The 22,774-nt window shown below is 41.7% G+C and overlaps 1 protein-coding gene and 1 long non-coding RNA gene across 3 annotated transcripts in view; both read left to right on the top strand.

Annotated features, from left to right (window-relative positions):
- Positions 1 to 10,239, top strand: part of LOC122057911 — a 39,107-nt gene extending 28,868 nt beyond the window's left edge. Inside the window, exons 5-11 of the mRNA XM_042620282.1 lie at positions 762 to 967; positions 1,325 to 1,513; positions 1,600 to 1,800; positions 8,839 to 8,992; positions 9,155 to 9,218; positions 9,765 to 9,830; positions 9,927 to 10,239. Coding sequence (XP_042476216.1) covers positions 762 to 967; positions 1,325 to 1,513; positions 1,600 to 1,800; positions 8,839 to 8,992; positions 9,155 to 9,218; positions 9,765 to 9,830; positions 9,927 to 10,003 — 957 coding nt within the window. The 3' untranslated portion in view covers positions 10,004 to 10,239. The remainder of the gene's footprint in view (positions 1 to 761; positions 968 to 1,324; positions 1,514 to 1,599; positions 1,801 to 8,838; positions 8,993 to 9,154; positions 9,219 to 9,764; positions 9,831 to 9,926) is intronic.
- Positions 10,240 to 20,646: 10,407 nt separating this feature from the next.
- On the top strand, positions 20,647 to 22,368 carry LOC122057103. 2 transcript variants are annotated; one of them, XR_006133456.1, is made up of 6 exons: positions 20,647 to 20,990; positions 21,072 to 21,237; positions 21,305 to 21,643; positions 21,725 to 21,860; positions 21,950 to 22,019; positions 22,138 to 22,368. It is a non-coding gene; the product is annotated as an uncharacterized LOC122057103 (long non-coding RNA). The 2 variants fall into 2 exon arrangements; XR_006133455.1 differs by having other exon boundaries at positions 20,647 to 21,237.
- The last annotated feature ends 406 nt before the right edge of the window (positions 22,369 to 22,774 follow it).

Raw genomic sequence — 22,774 nt, 5'->3', positions numbered from 1 at the left:
AAAATGTGTTTAAAAAAAAAAAAAACCCATAAGGCACCACTTCACGTAAGGTGGAGCACTGCCTTATCATCTCTAGACAACATCAGTGCCAAGGCGCTGGTAAGGCGACTCCTTAGCAGCGCCTTAAAAACTATGGTAGCGAGGGTTTTTCTCTGTAATGCAAGCAATACTGAGAGGTGTGAGGGACGAACGTTGTAGCCTTATTCTCCATTCATAGTGAAGCAGGATCTCATCTCACTGGGAACGTAGGCAATCTTGTCGAACCTCGTAAATCTGTGTGCATTGCTTGTTCTTGTTTTTCTATTATCTTATGCATCGTTTTAGTATTGCGTTTCTACAATTACTGGGTTGCAACACCATATGGATTGAACATTATTGATGCAGAGAGGGGAATCAAATGGTCAATGAGGTGGGGGTGCGGAGATCACATCCCACACCGCTTGCTTTCAGAACCTTTTCCCTATTTTATCTTAGTTTCTGTTCCTTAATTGGATGGGTGGAAGCTCATGATGTCAGTTTTTTGTTTGTTTCTTTGGTTCAATTATGATCCATCCTATACTTGTCTTGTTAAAATGACTAGTCCATTCATATTTTTTCAATGGTTGATTTGTCTGATCCAAACCTGGTGTAATCGAGATCCTTGGTAGCTCTTATGTGCTGGATCTTTGACTTTATTGTTGAGAGAAATTACTGTATATGCACATTGCTGTGGTGTCTTGTGATTTTCTGATTCTTGATGTAGGTTTAACATCTTTTTTTAGGTTACAACTCACATTTCGTCCATACCAAATGTCTTTGTTCAAGATGGAGCTGTTGGTTCTTCGTTAAAATATGATGCAAAAGTCCGTGTTATAAGTGACAGTCCATCTGCTGTATTATCACTTTCCAATGTCCTATTTGGGACTCCTAGTCGTGCAATTTCTCACGATTCCTGCCCTCTGACTGTTTATGTGGCTACATCATTAAGGTAACGATTGGTTCGTTCTTGGTGTGCTTTAGTTTCAAATGATTTCTGCAATTTGAATCACATGATTTTTCGTTCCCTTTTGTGCTTTAGAACACACTGTATGTGGTAACTCTCAGTGATGCTTGAAATTCTTTCACAAAATATTTTCCAATCACATCTTTCAAAGAAGTACAAGTTCTGAGTTTTGATTCTTATTTTGCTAATTTTAGCTGCTTTCTTCTCATTTCACTTTGAACTTTCCTTTCATCAATTTATATGGAATTTTGGCCACCAGATTTTGCAAACTTTTTTTTATATCAACAATCTGATGGTGACATATCTCAAGATAGTTATTATTTATTTTTACTGTCAATCCAGTCCAAGTACTGCCGATATTATTGGTCTTGGGTCACAAGCAAATGGTGGTTTTATAGCTGCTGATATTGAGCGCTCATCACTCATTCTTTGTGGTAAAGCCTTTTCTGATATCAAGGGAACCAAAGATGCACTAGCTGCCTTGGCTGGACCTGTTATATCTGCAAGAGGAGGCCTGCCTTTATCTGCTAGGTAAAGAACTACATATTTGTTTTAATTCTTGATGTGAATTATAATGGTGAAACTGGTAATTTACTTCCTGTCATAGTATGTTTCAGGCTATTGGTGTCTGGTGAGTCTGTGATTCTTCTTTTTGCTCCAGAGGATACTCTTCAGAGCTGCTCGGATCTGCTAGTTTCTGCAGATGCAGGTGTAATTCTGTCCTCTCAGGGTGTTGCACCATTCTTTCAAACCAGAGACTCTGGGTCCCCCAATCTATTCAAGTTGCCAGCTGCTGTGGTACTTGCATCTGTTGATAGGTAAACATGAAACATTGTAAAGGCTACCACTTGCATCTGTTGATAAGTAAACATGAAACCATGTAAAAGTTACTACTTAATACTATAATTGATTTGATAAAACATTAGATACACAGACCGGTAACCTTTGCACCAGCACTTATTGGTGGTCCATCCATTAGTTCTGTTAAACCTGTGTATATGCTTGAGGACCGACCGATCTTCATCTCTCTCTTGGATGAGTCAGTCAAAAGGTTGCTTGGTGGACACGATCCTAAAAATGTGTGATCAAATTGTTTCCTTTTGAGGAGTTAATAGAGTAAAATTGGGGTGTGGGGCTGTTCGGTGTTCGACATATTATGTTCACTTCTGGAAAAATGGTTGTTGATGGATGTGATTGGGCTATTGTATATTGGCTTTGTCTGTGGCTCATTGATTGGTTGCTCTTGTTTGATTCACCCTGCTGATTCTGTTCAGAGTTGGTAGGCAGTGATTTATTAACCATAACTCTTATTATAGCTAGGAGAGATTTTAAGAAAAGGACTCCAGCGCTCCAGTCCAGTTTTTATTCACTATTTTAACGTAGATTTTCCCTTCTTGTAACTCATTCGTTCTAATAAAATGTTTGGCCAGCCTGTGTGAATTGACTAGATCTCTGTTTTGATGGTTTGAATTGTGACAGTAAATAAGGCAGTTGAAATTTTCTTGATTTATTTTTGCTTCCTTTCCCTATCCGAGAGGAGGCCTAGTATTCTGATCCTAGAGTATAGACAATTACAAATGAAGGATCTTGGTCAAGCCATGTTATTTTTTTTGTTGTTATTAAAATTAATTATAGTCCACTCAGAGGATGATCAAGCATACATGTGTTATGAGTCTTACGGCATCTTCTCTGAGTAGCTCCAGCCGTGCCTTGGTGATGCGGTGGCACTCAAGTGGTTGGACCAACACAACCGGGTTTGGAAACCCAAGCCCAGAGGGAACCAAGGGCTGGTAACAGTTTATTTATTTGGATATATCTTGTAATCTTTTATATTAATTTGAATAGGCTTTGTAGGAAGAGTTCAAACTCTATTTGGTTTTGGAGTTTTGCAGTCTTAGTTTTACAACTTTATATATGGGTATGCTTGTAAGATAGAGTTGAAAAATATTGAGTTCAGTTGCATATGCTGGTGAGTGTTGTGTTCAGCCTGCTGGTAGACTGCTGTTCCTCTTTCCCCATCTCTCTTCTCATGGCAGGTACCATCTCTCTTCTTCGCATCCCTTCCCCTGCGTGATCCTCTTCCTATTCTCCCTGTCTCTTCTTTATTAATGTAGAAGTAGGTTCAAACTAGATAAACAAACTCCCAATATTTCTACTTCAAATCTGAACCCTCAAATTAGTCTTAAGAAAACCAGAAAATAGGACCAGAAAAGAAAACAGAAACCAGAAAATAGGATGACCAAACCAGAAAATAGGATGACCAAACCTGTCCCAAAGGAACCAGAAATGACCAGAAAACTACATGCAGCAGCAGAAAATAACCCAGCAACAAAAACCCAACAGCAGATAACAATTCCCAGGCAGAACTGGGTTTCAGTCAGAACAGGGAGAAAGACTTGTGGTTGAAATTTAGCTGGATAGCAGGGGCTGAAACCCTGGTCGAGTGCCTCCCTTGAAGTCACCTTTGAACCCTCCAAAGGGCCTTCGAAGTTGCTGGACAGAATAGGAGAAAAGGCCCCAGCCGATTGGACTCAAAAACCTAACAAGCTGCAGTCGGCCTTGAGGGTTGAGCTGGTCTTCAACAGGCTTCAATCCTTGGCTGGTCTTCAGATAAGTTTAGTTTTACCTCACAAACACTCCTCGCACAGTAAACAATGATGGAAACTAGAAGAAGAAAAGAAAAGAAGATAGTATACAAGATAGATGTGGGTGGGATTTGCTATCTCAGCCTAGGCATCTCACCCACAGCTATCTCAGCTGTTTGCCTTCCTTTCTCAGGAGAGGGAGAGCAAGCAATAGCTGCAGCAAACTTCATTAATTCAAAATTGATTTATGTCTACAACAGGCTCTCTTTATATAGAGGTCTGAAATTACAGAATAGAGACTTAACTCAAATTAGAAGCTAATGCAAACTAGAAACTCCTTCTATCTTCTAATTTAATAAACAAAATAGTGGCTACTAAGGACTTTCTAAAAGTGTAAACAACTACTAAAAGTAAGGAAATTAAAGGGTTTCCTATGCCGGACAGAGGTGGGTCGAACTCAGCCCAAAGGCTGGTTCTATGGCTGCATCTTCCTCCCGTGGTATTGTAGCCCATGATGGGAATCTACATCATTTATTGTAGCCTGTTACTTTGGAACCAAGTTCAGCAAGTGACTCCATCTAACTCTTCTAATGAGCTGTCCATTGAGTCCGAGATTTAGGGCAAAGGAAGCCCTTCTATAGGTAAATAAGATGCTTTCCTGTCTTGTATCTCTACCAGGGTTTCTGATAGTAGTACCTTAACCCTCACAATCACAACATTACGGAACCAACTAAATTCATCCTAGTGGAATCAGAGTATAATATAAGCGGAATCATATAAATCAAGTTAGGGGAACAACTAATGTTAATTATATTACATAACAAGAGTTATTCGTTTGCACAATTACCAAAAACAGACATATAAATATCCACAAAATATAACATCCAAAAATACGGTATCAGAGAAGACGGTAGTCTCGCTCTCGGCTCAAGGTATGGCATACACAAGTATCACAAACACAATCGAGATCATGCTCCTCGGGTTCTGGTGTCCACCAGTCCACCATACTTAGCTATAAAGGAAGGAGTGTCACTGTCCAGTGGCACTACGGTACCTGCTTTATCATGTAAAAATCAACACAGATGTGGTGTGAGCTACAAGCTCAGTGAGGGATGGGGTTCATGTAAGCATATGCACATAGTCCATGATGCGAGGATGATGTAATTTATTTTACTTTAAACCACTTAACATACAACTAAGTCAGGTTCATGCTATTACGACACATTAGGTTGTATCCCTGGTCCCGAAAATCGCACATAGGTCACCTAGCGATAAAACCCTAGTCGTGAATAGAAGCCTGTCGGTCTCGGAATGCGACCATCAGTCACCCAACAAATCCCTTGATAACCCCTCCTGGCAATCATGGTACTGGAATTAACATCGGCCATGCCAGACTAGTTTCTGCCCCCGGAAACAATCACATCGTATTGCGGAAGTGGCATCCCGGAAGGGTTTATTGAACATACCGTGGTTGGGTTATCCAACGCCTTACCCCTTTTGGCAAGGGATCGTAGCATATGGGATCAGACCTAGCCACTATGCTACATGCCTTTCATAAAGATACAGATAGTATGGAATACGAAACCAGAATTACCATTGGTCACATCGTGCGTTTATAACCATAAAAAACTCTAATGCGCACCCAATGCATGATGCAATTATCCACACGACGATCGTGGTACCTAAACCACCTCAACCACGTTGGATCTTGTCACACAGTTCCAAAACACATTTACAGTTCAATAGAAATTAAACATGTTATACAATTTACATATATCATACAAGCAGTTGAATTAGCTATACATGATTGTTATGGCATGCACGCAGTTCTATAATGGCAAAACACTCCAAAATAAAGTCAAACTACCACTCACCTCGTCTATCTATTGGATGTGTGAAATTTCCCATGTTGGATACCCGATTCAAACCTCGTAGGCCTCATCGATTTGTGGTTGTCTCTGTCCTAGGTACATGGGTAAACGGGCATTTAACACCTGTCGATAACATCTATGGGTTTCCCCCCAAAGTATCAGAATAGTCAAAATTGATAGTGAGAAGTGTCACCGGATTCAGGTCACCTGATTCAGGGTTGAGGTCACTGGGGATTGACACTGTGTGAATTTGGTGGCCTAGACAAAGGCCACTTAAGGTCTCAGGGTTCACCAGACTTGGGTCACCGGATTGACCTTGTCCTTTTGGTGGCCAACCTAGAAATGCAGCAACCTCGTGGGGGTTTGTTGGCTCAAGTCCGATTGTCGGGATTTGTTCCGTAGAGATTGTAGTGGATCTTCCACTTAAGCCGAACTATTTACGTTTCCACTGAGCAGATTGGGAAATACGGTGAAAAAATGGTTAAAACCCTAACCTCCCCATTTGGTCAAAATGTCTCCTGGCTCGGGTAGCTTGGTTTGAGCTCAGGAAACAAGCAGGGGAGTGCAATGCACACCAACCCGACCATCGGGAGGAACTGAGGTCAAGGCGTACCCCTCCAACCCGGCGAATCCATGGTTTTTCAATGAACCAAACATCAAAATGGAAGGAAAAAAGGGATTTGGTAAGGTAGCACCTACCTTCGGCGTCAACCAGCAACCACACGCGTAGCCGGGAGCTTCCCCTTGCTTCTCCTTCGTCTTCTTCTTCTTCCTCCTCTCTTTTTCCTCTTTTCTCTTCCTCTACTACATTGTGTACAAGTGAGAAATGGGAAAATGTGCTCATTTCTCCCTTATATAGAGAGTTTCCGTAGGGCTTGTTTGCCTACGCGCTTGTTTGGAACCAAAACGGGTTAAGCTGTTGGTTGGATCACGCGGGACCACCAACTTAGTGTCACAGGTTATGCAAGTCATGGGGGAAGGTGTAATGTAGTTTGGGAGGTTGGTCGGAGTTGGCCACGACGTGCATAGTGGGACCCTTGGGCATTTGAGCTATTTTAGTACAGCAAGCACCACTAGATTGAGGTCACCGGATTGAGGTGCTGTTTCCAGTGGGCATCCTAGTGCTGTGTTTGACAGCCTTTTGTCCAACTATTACCAATAATTGGGGGTTTGCATAGGGATGTGTGCAAGGTCTTTCGATAATTTACAACAAGTGACGAGATTCAAGTGGGGAGGTGTTAGGTCATTTACTGCTTAGGTTTTAGAAGGTTTGAATCCCCTCCAGTTCTTCAGGCAAGTCCTGCATTGACAGGTCGGGTCATCCCTTCCTTCACGACAGTAAATTGCCACAATCCAGAAGTTGTTAGTGCTGATGACATCATGTGTGAGACCTATTACAAAAGTTCAAACTTGACCTGGTTAGGGCACGATGTAACATTATTTCTATACCTAATTTGCCCTCCATCTTTAACACCTAATTACTCTTCTATTGCTATTTATCTTATATCCAAGGTTCAAAATTTCGGGTTTCGACCTTGGTCAACCAAAATTTTGAAATTTCATGGAAACTTGGGAGTTTTTCCTACAATGGTGGAGAACTTGATTTTGACACCAAATTTTTAATTTTTTTTGTATGCCCTATTTTTGACATTTATAACATATTCAAAGAATTAGTTTCATGAAAAAAAAAAAAAAACCTAAAGTGATACTTGTGGTGTTAACCTAAGTTTGCTAGTGTACGTTGACTGAAGCTGTACTACTACTACATATATAAGTTACTAACTAAAAATGGGAAATACATGATTGAAAAAAAAAAAAAAAAAAAAAAAAGATATTTGGGGGAAATGGAGTTTTATTTTTTTGCTCCAAGAACCCTTCCTTAGGTATATGAACTTTGCATGTGTAAGATTCAAGTGTAGAATAAAAGATTGATGGAGAAATTTCAATTGCTTGGCTGATTTCCTTTGTTTCCCACCCTTACAGTCAAATTAGGAGGGAGAGAAGTCGATTTTTGCAAAATGAGCTTGTTTCCCATGAAACAAGCCCTTTTATAAGGGGTGGTTACTGGTTAGACCAAACACATGAGTTTGCCGAAATTTTTCGAAGTGGGTCGAAATTAGGGACTTTTAAGAGTACCCTGGTATATCGTATCGGGCACTTGCGATATGGTCAAAATTTTGAACCATACATAACATCCATAGTCCTTTCATACACTGTTTTATCATCACATTGCCACCTTCTTTTGTAACTTCAGTATGTTTACAGAATTGTCATTACTCTTATATTTGAGTTGTTTAATACTTGGATGGGCCCTTAAAGCCACCCAAACGAGGTTTTCAAACTCAAGATTTCACTGTAAAGGATCCTGATATCACAGTAAAGGATCCCAAAGAGTTCCCCACTCAGCACTTTGGCTGTGTTGGCAGTTAAAAGATTCTGCAAGCTGAAGCCCTAGCAGGAAGTTTAGCCTTTATGTGGTGTAAAGTCAGTGGACTATCCTCTACAGTTAGGGTAGATCTGATTAGGATAATTGACTAGGGAAACATATAGATAACAAGAAAGGGAGGGAAGGATGGATTTTTATGGTTTCTTCTTTGGTAGAAAGTATATAGCAGTGTGCCAAGATGATTTCTGCATGTTTCTTCTTTTGGAATTGGTGTGTCCATCCGAACCAGTTGCACTACTAGGTTTCTGGACCAAGCTCAATATGAAGTATGGTTAGGCTGGTCTGTCCCCTTCCACCCATATCATGAAGCAGGCGATGAATCCTGGATTATCAATAGGATACTAGATGCATCTTACTTCCATATAGAAGTAACATTCTTTCCTACAAGAGCTATATTACAGGTGTTGTAGAAAATAATACTGTTGCCAAAATCCCAGTTATAGCTTCTTTTTTCTTTAATTATGATTTCTTTCAGCCATCTTCTGTAATTAGGGGACATGAAAAGGTAAAAAATCAAAATTTTGGAGATGATTCCGGTCCAACAGTCTTCATATAGTGGAGTTTTAGTGTGGGATCGTCATCGACTTGAGGAGCCAAATGTTGCTGCAATTTCTTAATTAGCGACACACAAAGCTAGCATTGTCAAAGCATCTGTGTCTGATTAATGTGATTTTTACCATTGATTGGGTATGCTACTATAAAATAGGGTTGAACGGAAGAACAAAACCTGTGTTGCCAAACCCCATTTAATGGTCAAAGGCTCAGTTAAGTTTTGGATACGGTACTGCTACATTTAATATTTGGTATTAACATCTGTTCCTTTCAATCAAAACCCTTGTTTTATTCCACCAAGCATCTAAGATTCCATTTCTTACTGCATCCTAGCAAACATAAGTTATATTATTCTTCTATTTTTCCAAACATAAGAATTACTGCATCTAATTCTTGATGCAGCTCTGGCACCATTCCTTCTTTGTCGAAGCTCTCCTCTGGTCAGGCAGCTTATCACTTCCTTGCTGGCTATCAGAGTGGGAAGTTTGTACCTGTTTATGGCAAGTGTCCCTCAGCTATTGATCCTCTGGAACTTGCAAAGGCCTTCCTATCAAAGGTCTGGACAACACCCCCCTTTGGAAAAAAGAAAAAAGGAAAAAAGAATTAAGGAACCTACTTGTTTGTGCACATGTCTACGTTAGCATTTGATATTTTTCAGGGTTTAATAATCTTGCTTATTGTGATAATACTTCTTGTGTCTTATTTATTATTGTTGCAGATGACTGAGATCCAGCTTCCGTCTTTCCTAATTAACCTCAGTGAAGGAGAAAAGAAAGTGACAGGTAAGCCAGAGGGGCATATTGGTGAGGAATTTGAAATTTCACTTGATGTGGCACACCTATGGATTGAATTGCCTTGTGCAACTTCCCTGTCACCTTTGATGGAAATGCTTGTAGATTGGGGTTGACCATATAAGGGAGAACTTTGTTGGGTCATTTTGTGAAAGATATTTCTACCCGTAAGTCCTCATGATTGTTCTTGTCAACCAAAACAATGATATATGTTTTATTGGTCGTCCAGAATATTGGGTGCTTGGGAGTTTTTCTCAGTTTATATTATTGGTCTATGAACCGTCTAAAAGAAAAAATTTCTCTTGGGCTAGTGATTTGTGGGCACAGGATATAACGGTTCTTCATGAGCTGCTATATTTACATTTTTATTTTTTTAAATTCTACCATGGGTGCTTTCAAACGATGCTGGAGTACCCAGTACTTCTCTGAAGTACAAACAAAGCCTGAAGTTGGCTTTCCACCCGGACGATAGTTTGTTCCATTTATTGCTGGAGACCTATTTTGAAGCAACTAAGGAAACCCTTTATGTTTCTGTAGGCATGGAGCTGATTAAGCTGGCAGAATCCACACTGTCTAAGAATATATCCCCTTTTGAATCTAAAGGTAGCTCTCTTCAATCATCATTCTCTTTACCCTTTCCCTTTCTCCTGGCCAACATGTAAAACTCTTGTTTACTGAATTCATTTTAAAATTTCACAGCTGGGGATCTCCAATCAAAATACCAGAGCTTTATTTCTGGTAAGTACCAAGAGCTTCCAGAGGAGTTCCTATTCTGAAACAATTCAGCGTTGTATCTTATTGTTTATTGAGGATAATAATGTGCACATTTTATTTAATTTTAGATTGACTTGCATTTGTGAGATTTTTGTAGCCTCAACACTTTTTTTTTTTTTTGGGGGGGGGGGGGGTGGGGAATGCCTCACCTTTTTCTTTTTCTTTTTCTGGGGGAAAAGATAAATCAAGTTCCTGAAGTAAAATTTCAATAAAAGTGACAGTTATATTTCCCACACCATACGTAGTCTCTTAGACATTTATTTATTCAATTTTTTTCAAGATACACAAGCTCAAAACTGAGAAAATGCCTTAAGTCTTGAAAATTGATCTGAACAATTGTCGACTTTGGGCATCATTTATTAGAAGTCATTATTCTCAGGCCTATTATATCAAATGACCATTAGGGGGTTGGGGTGAAGTATAGCTATGTTCTTTCTTTCTTTCTTATTGAACTTTTTAAATTTAATACCTTCCAATACATTCGCTTGAGAGGCTTTTAGTTTAGTTGTAAAACAGTAATTCGTTAGTCTTATATATATATATATATATATATTTATTTATTTATTTATTTATAATAATTCAGTATAGTTCCCTATGCTGAACCTATACACCTTAAATAGTCCATATGCTTCCCCAGTTAAAGCCTTGGAAATGTCCCCAAGATACTCCTACCCATAGGGTCAAATTCATGTAAAAAGGTAAGGGACATAACCCCAAGGGGTAGGGAATGGTTCAGCCAAAATAGGAACTGATTAGCCTCAAAAACACCTAACCGGCGGGTCATTTCTGCAGAATTTTTTCTGCAATTACATGGGCTGTTTTTCCGGTTTCCCTCACGTGGGCTGCTCATGGCCGATGGGTATTGACTATGGCAACATGGGGAAGGTCTCTCCTTCTCCCTAGGGTCATTATACAGTCCCTAAGTGATCTTTTACAGCAATAAAATTACATAACAACATATACTACCCAATTCCTAAACATATTTCAGAATTGAACATGAATTGGGTAGAATTAATGGCTGCATCAATTTTCCCTATGATTCACTATTCATTTCAGGTCAAATGAAAAGGAATACAATAACAATACCTAAATTCCAACCCCAAGTAAGCTTAGCAATAGATTTTAGGGAAGAATTTAGACCATTACTTCCAATTTCCCTAACCTGAAAATTAATAAAATTCTGCTATACTCTTTCTGCAGAATTTTAACTATATACCACCTCAATTCAGTCCCTAATTGCATGAATTTCAAATGAATACTAAAAGCCCTTTGTTTTTAGGGTTACAGGGATGGACTTTGCAAATTAGGTCCCATAACCCTTCCTGAAATTGGGAATTCACTCACAGGGTTATGAATTCCATTCATAGAGTTTCAATTGCAGTCCGTAATTTGATGAAATCCCTAACCCTAACTACCTACTGCTACTAACTGAACTAAAATGATCAAATTAATAGGCAGAAACCTTACCTAGATGTAGGCAGCCCCATTCTTCCTTCTCTTTTCTTCTTCTTCTCTACTGCTCACCGAATTGTGCAGCAAGAATGTAATAAACAACAATAAGTTTTTTAAAGATTTGGCTTTAAGGATCCTCAGGGCCCATTTGGCTGGTCCCAAGCCCAAAATTACTTCTTAAAATTAATTTTTGAAACATAAACTGATTTAAGTTGAGTTCTCATTGATGGACCCCACCAAATATTGACCTATTAGGTTGGATTTGGTCAGCATTAGGACCTCTTCATAGTGGGTAGGTGCGAGGCTTAGGAGTGTAGGGATGTGGGGACCACACAGGAAAAATGAACTTTTCCTACATTTTATCAACCTAACAGGCAGGCCGATTGGCAGCTGGGTAACCTGCCGGTTTGCCCATTTCTGCACCACCGGTTGTCTGATCTCTGAGGCTTGTGAGTCCACTTAATGTCGAACTGGTCCCACTTCTTTTCTGACCATTTTACACCTCTTCCTGACTAGAGGATTTGCCAAACTTCCCTCTCTTTTTTGCTGTAGAAGTGGATCCACCATAGGGTAGCCTACTTCCTTCCAATTTAGCTCACTGTACACAAGCCAAATTAGGTACATTGTAGTCAGTGTATACACCTCATTGGCTTGGTATGCAGCTTAACTGCCCTCAATGTACTACTATAACCTGGCACTTGAGGCATGTGTGAGGGTAGTGGCCGGTTTTGGCCTCTCCTCTCTCTCTCTCTCTCCCACGTGCCTCTGTGGGCCCCGCACCACCTCATCCCTTGCTCAAAGCTACGTGGGGGGCCTATTTTGCAGGGCTTTAGGGGGGATTCAGAAGGTTTGGATGTGGAGGGCTTCAAGCCCTAAAACCATTTTGTTTATTAGAGTTCCTCTCAAACTGCGATCTACCCCTTCTTGCCCTATCTCGGTAATGGTCACGGTGCTCGCTTCTTTCACTCGGTGTTGACTATGCAGCTAGACTTGTCTCTTTATCTCAGTATATCCTCTCAAGGTGGGTGTTGATGATGGTCCACTAGTGGGGGATTGGGATCATGTAAAAGAGAGTTTGGAGTCGCCACCTAGGATTAAGGGCTTAGGACCTAGGAGTGGGCCTATTTCCTAAGAAAAGGACCCAGAAGTTAGTCTGGTCCAAAGAATGGGGGAAGTGTCAGGTTGCAGAATTGGGAATATGTTCGGCACCCAATCTACGCAGTTCAACCAGTCTTCCTACTAGATGCTTAAGAACGAACATTTTCTACATTAATTCCTATACCACATGTATGACTAAATTATTACATATATACACTACCACAATGTAAATAAAGGTCTGCATTATGCTAATTTGGGCGGATGTTTATACCTAAGCTTAACCCCTGTTTTGGGTCAAGAGGGGTGGCCCCTAACTGAAATAAATATGAATCTTCCTATGAGTTCTCCCAGCTCAGGGGGAGGTGGCTTTGGCCTCCAACTTCCTTTCTTTAGAGATACAGACTGTGGCAGTCCTTTGGACATTTGGACAAAGGTTCGACCAGGAAAGTATGATTCTCAAGCTAAGACTTTGGTGGAAATTCTACTAGGAAAATGTGATAAATGACTAAGACTTTGGCGGCACTACAACAGAGCTTCAGCCAAGGAAGGCTATTAAAGAGCTAAGGCTTGAGCGGTACTTCGACAGAGCTTCAGTTAGGGAAGTAAAGGGTAAAGGCTTGAGCGGCACTTCGGCAGAGCTTCGGCTAGGGAGGGCTAAGGAAGGACTAAGGCTTGCAAAGGCTAACTAAGGGAAAGGACTCGAGTGACCAACTAGGAAAAGACTAGAAGGGGCTAACAAAGGCAAAAGGCAAGAAGGGATTAGCTCACCCAAGGGAGGGGGGTAGATATACCAACCAAGTGTGTCTTGGGATGGTAAATAGGAGCCTATTTATAGAATTTCGTATCCCAAGGGATGAAATTCAGAGTTCTTATTGAGAAATTCGTGGGGCCGCTAGTTGTTTATGGGGCCACCAGTTGTTTGTGGGGCCGTGGAAGAATATTTTGATCTGACTGCTATTTTAGGTTCTATATTCCGAGGGTCATTACAGGAGATCTGATGGTCTGTTTTTGGCATTCCATATATTGTTGGAATCATTTTCTCAAGCACTATCCATGTATACGGTCACTTTTGACTCTATTCCTTCCTATATGATATGTCATAATTAGACCCTTCTTTTCTCCAGTTCCTAGGATTTTCAGGTTTTTTGGGTGTGAAAGGGGTATTCTGGGGTTAGACCAACTTAGTAAATTGTCATCTTTGTTGATTGAATGCAAATGACTGCGTCCATGATCCATAAGTCATCATAACCAGGAGAGGGTGACGAAATTGGGTGTCTACAGAATGCCCTTATTTGGCTGAGCAGTCGAAGGGAAAAGAAAAGAACGACCACATTTTGTCACCCATAGCATGTACTACTATCACTTTGCTCAAGAGTGGCAGAGGTGCAAATGCAATAGGAAATATATTTTAACTACTAAAAATTTAGAATCTTACTTGGTCCATCGATCGAAGGAAAGAAATTTGAGCCCTCTCAATCTTGCAAAAGATGTTAGTAAACATGGATTTTGATTTCTCTAGCCTAGGTTACCTGGGACTGCTAGTCTAGGGGTCTGGTCTAGGTCTCCTGGGACCAAAGGACCAGGAATCTTGAGTTTGGTCACCTGGGACCGATTTGAATTGGCTTGATCTTGGGCCTCCTGGGGCTGTATTTAGGATCTTACCTAAACCATCGATTTGTGGGAAAGAAATTTGAGCCCTTTCAATCCTACAAAGATGTTAGTAATCATAGACTTTGATTTCCTTAGTCTAGGTCACCTAGGACTGCTAGTCTAAGGGTAGATGGTCTAGGTCTCCTGGGACCATAGGACTGGGTATCTCTTGATTTTGGTCACCTGGAACTGATTTGAATTGGCTTGATCTGGGCTTCCTGGGGCCGTATTTAGGATCTTACCTAAACCATTGATTTATGGGAAAGAAATTTGAGCCCTTTCAATCCTACAAAAGATGTTAATAAACATGAAATTTGATTTCTCAAGTCTAGGTCAACTGGGACTGCTAGTCTAAGGGTTCGGTCTAGGTCTCTTGGGACCGTAGGACTGGGTTATCTCTTGATTTTGGTCGCCTGAGACCGATTTGAATTGGCTTGATCTTAGGCCTCCTTGGACCGTATTTAGTGGATTTGGGCTGCATGGGCCGATATAGTGGATTTAGGCCTCATGGGGCCGCCAAATTGTGTTTTTCCAAAATTTAGAATTTTTTGATTTTTGAATGTTGAATTTTGAAATTTTTTTTTGAGTAGGAGATCGTTCCCTCCACGACAGACAAGTCAAAGATTGTGCGAGGTCACGATATCAATCACTCGAGGATCATATGGGACGATTGCTAGGTTTCCCATTGTGGATGGAATATTCTTTTCTCTCAGGGCCGCAAGCTTTGCGGGGCTGGGAGAAATGGGCCCTCCTGTAAAAGGAGTGGTCCCCTTGCCCATTGACTTATTTCAACTATTGTTTTTAGTGAAGATTTCCTGAGTTTTTCTAGGTCTTTTTTTAGTTTGAGTCATGGCTGAGAGAGGGAGGAAGAGGACCCACAGGGGTCGCATCCTGAGGGGGGATGTCCAGTCGCGATCTGATAGCCGAGGGGGGCAGAGGGGCCCACCTTTTGGGACATAGGGCATACGCTTCAAGGCACACAATGACACATATGCAACTCTATGTGGGACATGTGGGTAAGTCATTCTCAACCTTATGCTATTATTTGACTTTTTCATTCTTTTAATTTTCTTTGTTATTTTTAGGTGCCCCCTAAAGGTGTTGTCCCAAACTTAGGGAGATACGGCTTTCTGAACAGGGTTCGGGAATGGTGACAGGTTCTTACCCTAGGAATGAGCATCAGATCATCAACTGCTGCCTACGCTGCTTGGTCGATCTGGAGACCAGGAAGATAGATACAAAGCTGATGAAGGTGATTATCGAATGGTGGTGGCCAAACATGCATTCCTTCCGTTTCCCTGTTGGTGAGGTCACCATCACCCCTTATGCTTTATGCCTTGACCAGAGTCCCTTTTGATGATAGACTCATTACTATGCTTGAGAATCTGGAGTCAAACAATTTCTCTGAGTTGACGGGTATCAGGACCACCCAGAAGATGATCGCTCTGGCGGACATCTATGATCACTGTGTAGAAACGCAACCCCAAAACGATGCAGAAGATAATGGAAAAACAAAACAAACAATGCACACAGATTTTACGAGGTTCGGCAAGGTTGCCTACGTCCACGGTGAGATGAGATCCTGTTTCACTATCAATGGAGAATAGGGTTACAACGCTCTTCATCACACCTCTCCGTATTGCTTGCATTATAGAGAAAGAAACCCTCGCTACAAATATATAGCGGAAAAAACCCTAATCCGGATCAAATTACAATTTCCAACCTAATCCGGATTAAACTACAATTGCCCTCAAATAAAAAATTCGAGCGGGGGGCTGCGCCCCCCTACACCCCCTGCTGTGCAGGGGGGCCTCCTGCCCCCCTTGCAACCCCCATGACCCACTAACCGGCTAGCGGGACCGCCGTCCTGGCTGTCTAGGTGCTGCACCAGTACTCCCTGGATCAAACTGCGACGGAATACAAGACATCATACACCAACAATCTCCACCTTGGCTTGAATTCTGTCGAGCCTCTTGTAAAGATAACTTGTAGACGTCTTCATCATTGTACCTCATTAGAGGCACAAACCCGCACCTGTTTGGTGCGTCCCTCATCTTCAACAATGAGTAATATTAATCAAGTCCAGACAGGACTCGAACTTCTCTGTAGTAACTGGCTTTGTAAACATATCTGCAGGATTGAGATCTGTATGAATTTTTCTCAAGTGGATACTGCCTTCTGACACAAGCTCCCTGATCTTGTGAAATCTCACATCAATATGCTTTGTCCTTGCATGAAACACTTGATTCTTTGCAAGATGTATGGCACTCTGACTGTCACAATGTAACACTGCACCTCCTTGCTCCAACCCCAACTCACGAACTAGTCCAGCCAACCAGACTCCTTCCTTGGCAGCCTCAACTGCTGCCATGTACTCTGCCTCTGTAGTGGACAATGCAATTGTAGACTGGAGCATCGCCCTCCATGATATAGGTCCACCAGCCAATGTAAACACATACCCTGTCGTAGACCTCCTCTTATCTAAATCACCGGCATAGTCAAAATCAACATAACCTGCCAATTCTGTAGAACTTCCCTTGCCACTGAACATAACACCTATATCTTTAGTCTTGCTCAAGTATCTGAAGATCCACTTAATTGCATTCCAATGCTCCTTCCCTGGATTACTCATGTATCTGCTAACAACACTGACTGCATGAGACAAATCCGGTCTGCTACAAACCATAGCATACATGAGACTCCCAACTGCGCTAGCATAAGGGACTTGAGACATCTGCTCCACCTCCTCATGTGTTGTAGGGCATTCCCTTTCAGATAACTTGAAGTGGCCAGCTAACGGAGTGCTAACCGGCTTGGCCTTTTCCATATTGAAACGCTCTAGCACCTTTTCAATATACCTCTTCTGAGTTACCCAAAGTTTACCTGCATTTCTATCTCTAAGGATTTCCATGCCAAGGATCTTCTTAGCGGCACCAAGATCCTTCATCTCAAATTCAGCACTCAACAAAGACTTCAAAGAAACTATATCATGTTTGTTCTTTGCAGCAATGAGCATGTCATCAACATAAAGCATCAACAAAATAATGGAATTATCACTTGACACTTTATAATAAACACAACTATCATACTCACTCCTTGTGTAGCCAATCTTCATCATATGAGAATCAAAGCGTTTGTACCACTGCCTAGGAGATTGCTTAAGGCCATAAAGCGACCTCTTAAGCAGACAAACATGGTCTTCCTTTCCCTGCACCTTGAAACCTTCAGGCTACTCCATGTAAATCTGTTCCTCCAAGTCACCATGAAGAAATGCAGTTTTCACATCAAGTTGTTCAAGCTCTAAATCATACATGGCCACCAAAGCAAGTAGTACCCTGATCGAAGTGTGTTTCACCACCGGAGAAAATATTTCATTGTAGTCTATCCCCTCCTTCTGTGCATAGCCCTTAGCTACAAGTCTGGCCTTATACCTTTCACGCTCCTTCTCAGATGCTGCCTCTTTCTTACGAAAGACCCATTTACACCCAATGATTTTTCTTCCCTTGGGTTTTTCCACAATCTCCCAAGTCTTGTTCTTCTGTAGAGATTCCATTTCCTCCATCATAGCTATCATCCATTTATCATGTTGTGCATCACTCATAGCATCATGGTAGGAAGATGGATCACCTGTACCTACAGTGAGGGCATAGGCAACCATGTCCTCAAACCCGTATCTCATAGGTGCTTTGTGAGTACGCTTCCCTTTACCCTTTACCACAGTATAGGGAACTTCTACTGCTTCCTGTTGTCCTGGTAAGTCACTTGATGACTCATTCTCTCTTGTTGTTTCTAACTCACCTAACTCCACCTGCACAGTAAAACCTTCTTTATTTTCATCAGCTGCTTGTGAATTGTAATTTGACTTCATTATATGAGACTCATCAAACACAACATTTCTGCTAACCACAACTTTCTGTGAACTTGGATCCCACAACTTGAATCCCTTTACACCTTTCTTAAAACCAAGAAAGATACATTTCTTAGACTTTGAGTCTAACTTGGAACGCTGCTCACTCTTAACATGCACATAGGCTGGACAACCAAATATTTTTAGAATAGAATAATCTACTGGTTTTCCTGTCCATACCTCTTCAGGAATTTGACAATCAATCGCCTTTGATGGAGACCTATTGATGAGGAAACATGCCATATTCACTGCTTCTGCCCAAAATTTCTTGCTCAACCCTGCATTCAGCCTCATACTCCGAGCTCTTTCTAGAAGTGTTCTGTTCATCCTTTCAGCTACACCATTTTGTTGTGGTGTCTTTGGAACTGTGAAGTGACGTGTAATCCCTTCAGCTTTGCACAATTCTAGAAACGGCTTGTATGTGTACTCTCCTCCATTGTCTGTTCTCAAGTATTTAATTTTCTTTCCTGTCTTCCTTTCTACCTCAGCCTTCCATTCCTTAAATTTAGTGAACACCTCACTTTTATGCTTCATGAAGTAGATCCAGACTTTCCTTGAGTAATCATCAACAAAGGTCACGAAGTATTCTGCCCCACCTTTAGATTTTGTTGTTGAAGGACCCCATACATCGCTGTGTACATAATCAAGCACCCCTTTACTCTTATGTTTTGCAGTTTTGAAGCTAACCTTGCACTGTTTTCCGAACACACAATACTTGCAGAAGTTCAATTTACAAGTTTTTACTCCCTTCAACATTTTTCTTTTATGAAGCTCCATCAATCCTCTTTCTCCCATATGCCCTAACCGCATATGCCACAGATAGGTATCATCTGTATCAAATGCTGCATCTGTAGTCACATATGCTCCACCTATAACTGTGCTCCCTATGAGTCTATATAGGTTTCCTGCTAGCTGTCCCTTCATGACAACCATTACACCCTTAATAACTTTGAGAACTCCACCTTCTGCTATGTACTTGCAGCCATTTGAGTCAAGTGCCCCCAAAGATATTAAGTTTTTCCTTAATTCTGGTACATGTCTCACATCTGCTAAAGTTCTTACTATCCCATCAAACATCTTGATTTTGATAGTGCCTATCCCAATGGTCTTACATACAGCATCATTCCCCATTAGGACAGACCCACCATTATATGGTTGATATGTATCAAACCAATCCTTATGTGGACACATGTGATATGAACATCCAGAATCTAAAATCCAAGAATCAGAAGGTTGATTCTTACCTGATGATATAGAGAGTACATCTCCATCTTCTCCATCTGAACTGTCAGCCACGCTAGCTTCCTCAGATGCCTTATCTACACCTTTCTTCTTTAAGTCCGCCTTCCTCTTCAAGCACTCTCTCTTCAGATGACCTTCCTTCTTGCAATAGTAACAAGAGACCTTTGTCTTTGCCCCTTTTGATTTCGATCGACTCTTCCCAGATCCCTTCTGATTTGATCTCCCTCTTTCCTGCTCCTTGTCACCTCCGAAAAAACCTTCTCCTTGAGATTTCGTACTACTGGCCTTCTTCCTTGTATCATTGGACATGAGGGCAGCTGCGACTTCATCCATCTCAAGGGTCTCCTTCCCGTACAAGAGAGTCGTTACTAGGTGATCATATGATTCTGGGAGCGACGACAGCAACAGTAACGCCTTGTCTTCATCCTCGATCTTAACCTCCAGGTTTGCAAGTTTACTTACGATCTGATTGAACATGTTAAGATGCTCTAATAGATCCGTACCTTCCTCCATCTGTAGAGAGTATAATTGCTTCTTCACGAACAACTTGTTCGTTAAGGACTTCGTCATGTAGATGCTTTCAAGTTTCGCCCATAACTGCGGTGCAGAATCGATACCCACAACATATTGTAGGGCATCATCAGAAAGATTTAATCGAATAGCACTTACCGCCTTTTCCTCCATCTCTTCCCAATCTTCGTCAGTAATTTTTTCAGGTTTCTTCGACTTCCCCAACAACGTTTTCGCCAAACCTTGCTGTATCAGAAGATCCTTCATCCTTTGACGCCAGAGGGTGAAATTGTTCTTCCCATTAAACCTCTCGATGTCATACTTGACATTCGATCCCTTCCCTGCCATCGTGATAGTAAACCCTAGAAAACGGAAACCTAGAGCTCTGATACCAATTTGTAGAAACGCAACCCTAAAACGATGCAGAAGATAATGAAAAAAACAAAACAAACAATGCACACAGATTTTACGAGGTTCGGCAAGGTTGCCTACGTCCCCGGTGAGATGAGATCCTGCTTCACTATCAATGGAGAATAGGGTTACAGCGCTCGTCCTCACACCTCTCAGTATTGCTTGCATTATAGAGAAAGAAACCCTCACTACAAATATATATAGCGAAAAAACCCTAATCCGGATCAAATTACAATTTCCAACCTAATCCGGATTAAACTACAATTGCCCTCAAATAAAAAATTCGAGCGGGGGCTGCGCCCCCCTACACCCCCTGCTGTGCAGGGGGGCCTCCTGCCCCCCTTGCAACCCCCATGACCCACTAACCGGCTAGCGGGACCGCCGTCCTGGCTGTCTAGGTGCTGCACCAGTACTCCCTGGATCAAACTGCGACGGAATACAAGACATCATACACCAACACACCGGTGGGGTGCCTCTCATGGACCCTTGGATCCCATCGAGACTCTCCAGATGTTCCACTCCTTTCTCCTTTATGCCATTGGACAATGTCTGTTCAGCAACTTTCGGGCTGTGATAGACATCCGTATGGCGTGGTTGCTTGAGAACATCGAGGAGATCGGGTATTATGACTAGGGTGGAGCGGCGTATGCATATCTGTTGCAGGTCTTGGATCACCTTGCTTATGGGGATCGTGGCATGTCATGGGATATATCATCCAGGTATTCTTCTGTCCCTGTACCTCTTTTCCTTTTTTTGATCGTGCATCTTTATTGATCTATTGTCTTGGTTCCCTAAAACAGCCTTGGATTTATGAGCACTTGGCATTCATGTGCCCGAAGCTACGCAATGCCGACGAGCTCTTCTTCTCGGCATCCAGGAGATGTGGGGATAGTTGCATTTTAAAGGGGTGATCCGTCCTCCCAAGGGGGGTGTTCTACTCATTCTCTCTTGAATAAGATAGTGATGGTAAGTCTTACTTGCTTCTGAGTTTTCCCATTTATTTGGTACCGTACTTATCTTCTTACCTGTGTAGGTTGACTAGCGGCCCTTTCAGTTGATTGAGTTTCTTGATGTGGCGTAGCTAGAGTGAGCCACGGCCTTGACTCGTATAAGGGTATTGTTCTAAGGTCCCGATGGTAGGGCTTGGTACCTCGGGGAATGGTTCACTGCTCAGTGCTTAGGTGCGGGCCGACACATCGTTCCTTGTCTTCCTCCTGCTAACATGCACTATTCGGAGGATGTTCTTGAGGGCGAGGCCGAGCATCCAGCTGAGGGGGTATGGGATGACAATTTCTTGGACTTGTCAGGAGACTATGATGCCTTCCTTGATATGGAGACAGTTAGCGTTCCCTTGACCCCAGAGGGCCCCATGGTATGTACCCTTCCCTATTACTTTCTTACTTTCCTTGAATCTCTCTTTTTTTTTTTCTCACTCTTTTAGATATCCTTGTAGTGGAGGACTCATGACATGGTTCTGCTTCCCTCTTCGTCACAGCCGGATATTATTGCTTCTTCTACCACTGAGTCGTCATTTGCCATGGGTAGACCTTCTCACAACATGGCCACCTTGCCATTTCTGGGGTTTCCAGGTTGGTCCTTTCCTGATGGGCCAACCCCACTGTTTCGAGAGTGCTGGAGAGGAGGTTTTTTTTTTTTTAATTGATGTACTTTTCCTCAGGTATCCCTAGAGGCATATTCAGGGCTTATGCTCAAAGCTATTTATGGAGATAGAGTGGACACATTCTATGGTACCATTTCCTCCTTTTGCTTGGCTCTTTTTACTGATGCCTCTCACCTTGACTGCTTCTTTATATTTCCCAGGGGGAATGGATTACTGATCTCAAGAAGCAATTGCTGGATCTGCAGGTGTGGTATGATGCCATGGTTGCAGGCGATGTGATGATTCCGAAGGATGACTTTGGCCCATATCGCAATGAGGCTGATTCTTAGGATCTTTCTTTCCCTGCTCCTGTTATTCCTGCACAATCACAAACACATATATCTCTTCCACCCCCCCCCCCCCCTTTTTCTTGTTACTTTTCTTTCTTACATTGTACTGCCAATCTTGGCACTTTTATTTTTGAATTGAAAACTTGGTTTTAGGGATCAAAATCTCTCTTCTTCTTTTTTTTTTTTTTTTTTTTTTTTTTTTTTTTTTTTTTTTTTTTGGATTTTAAGGGTTTGAATTACGGAACTTGCCTAATTCCACATATCAAGATTTCACTTAGAATGACCAAAGAAATTCTAAAGCCCGAATATCACTTCATTAAATAATTCAGTGAGTTACATCAAAGTGGGAAATGACTCGCTTAATCTCAAGGCCAAAGATTAGAAAGATGGGCTACAACTTAGGGGGACAATTCTTGGGTGGATGGAAATTCACCAACTCCTCAGGGCCTTCTAGCTCTAGTTTGTACTATCAGCTGATGTAAGTTGGCAGGTAAAAGATGTGTGAGTCAGACCCATCAACTTGACATAGTTGTATCCAGGGGTCTTCATTAGA

This window comes from Macadamia integrifolia, chromosome 12 (assembly GCF_013358625.1).
Source record: "Macadamia integrifolia cultivar HAES 741 chromosome 12, SCU_Mint_v3, whole genome shotgun sequence".
In the NCBI taxonomy this organism is placed as follows: Eukaryota; Viridiplantae; Streptophyta; class Magnoliopsida; order Proteales; family Proteaceae; genus Macadamia; species Macadamia integrifolia.
The sequence above is the reverse complement of the archived record's forward strand: the minus strand, read 5'-3'. Positions and strand labels throughout refer to the sequence as shown.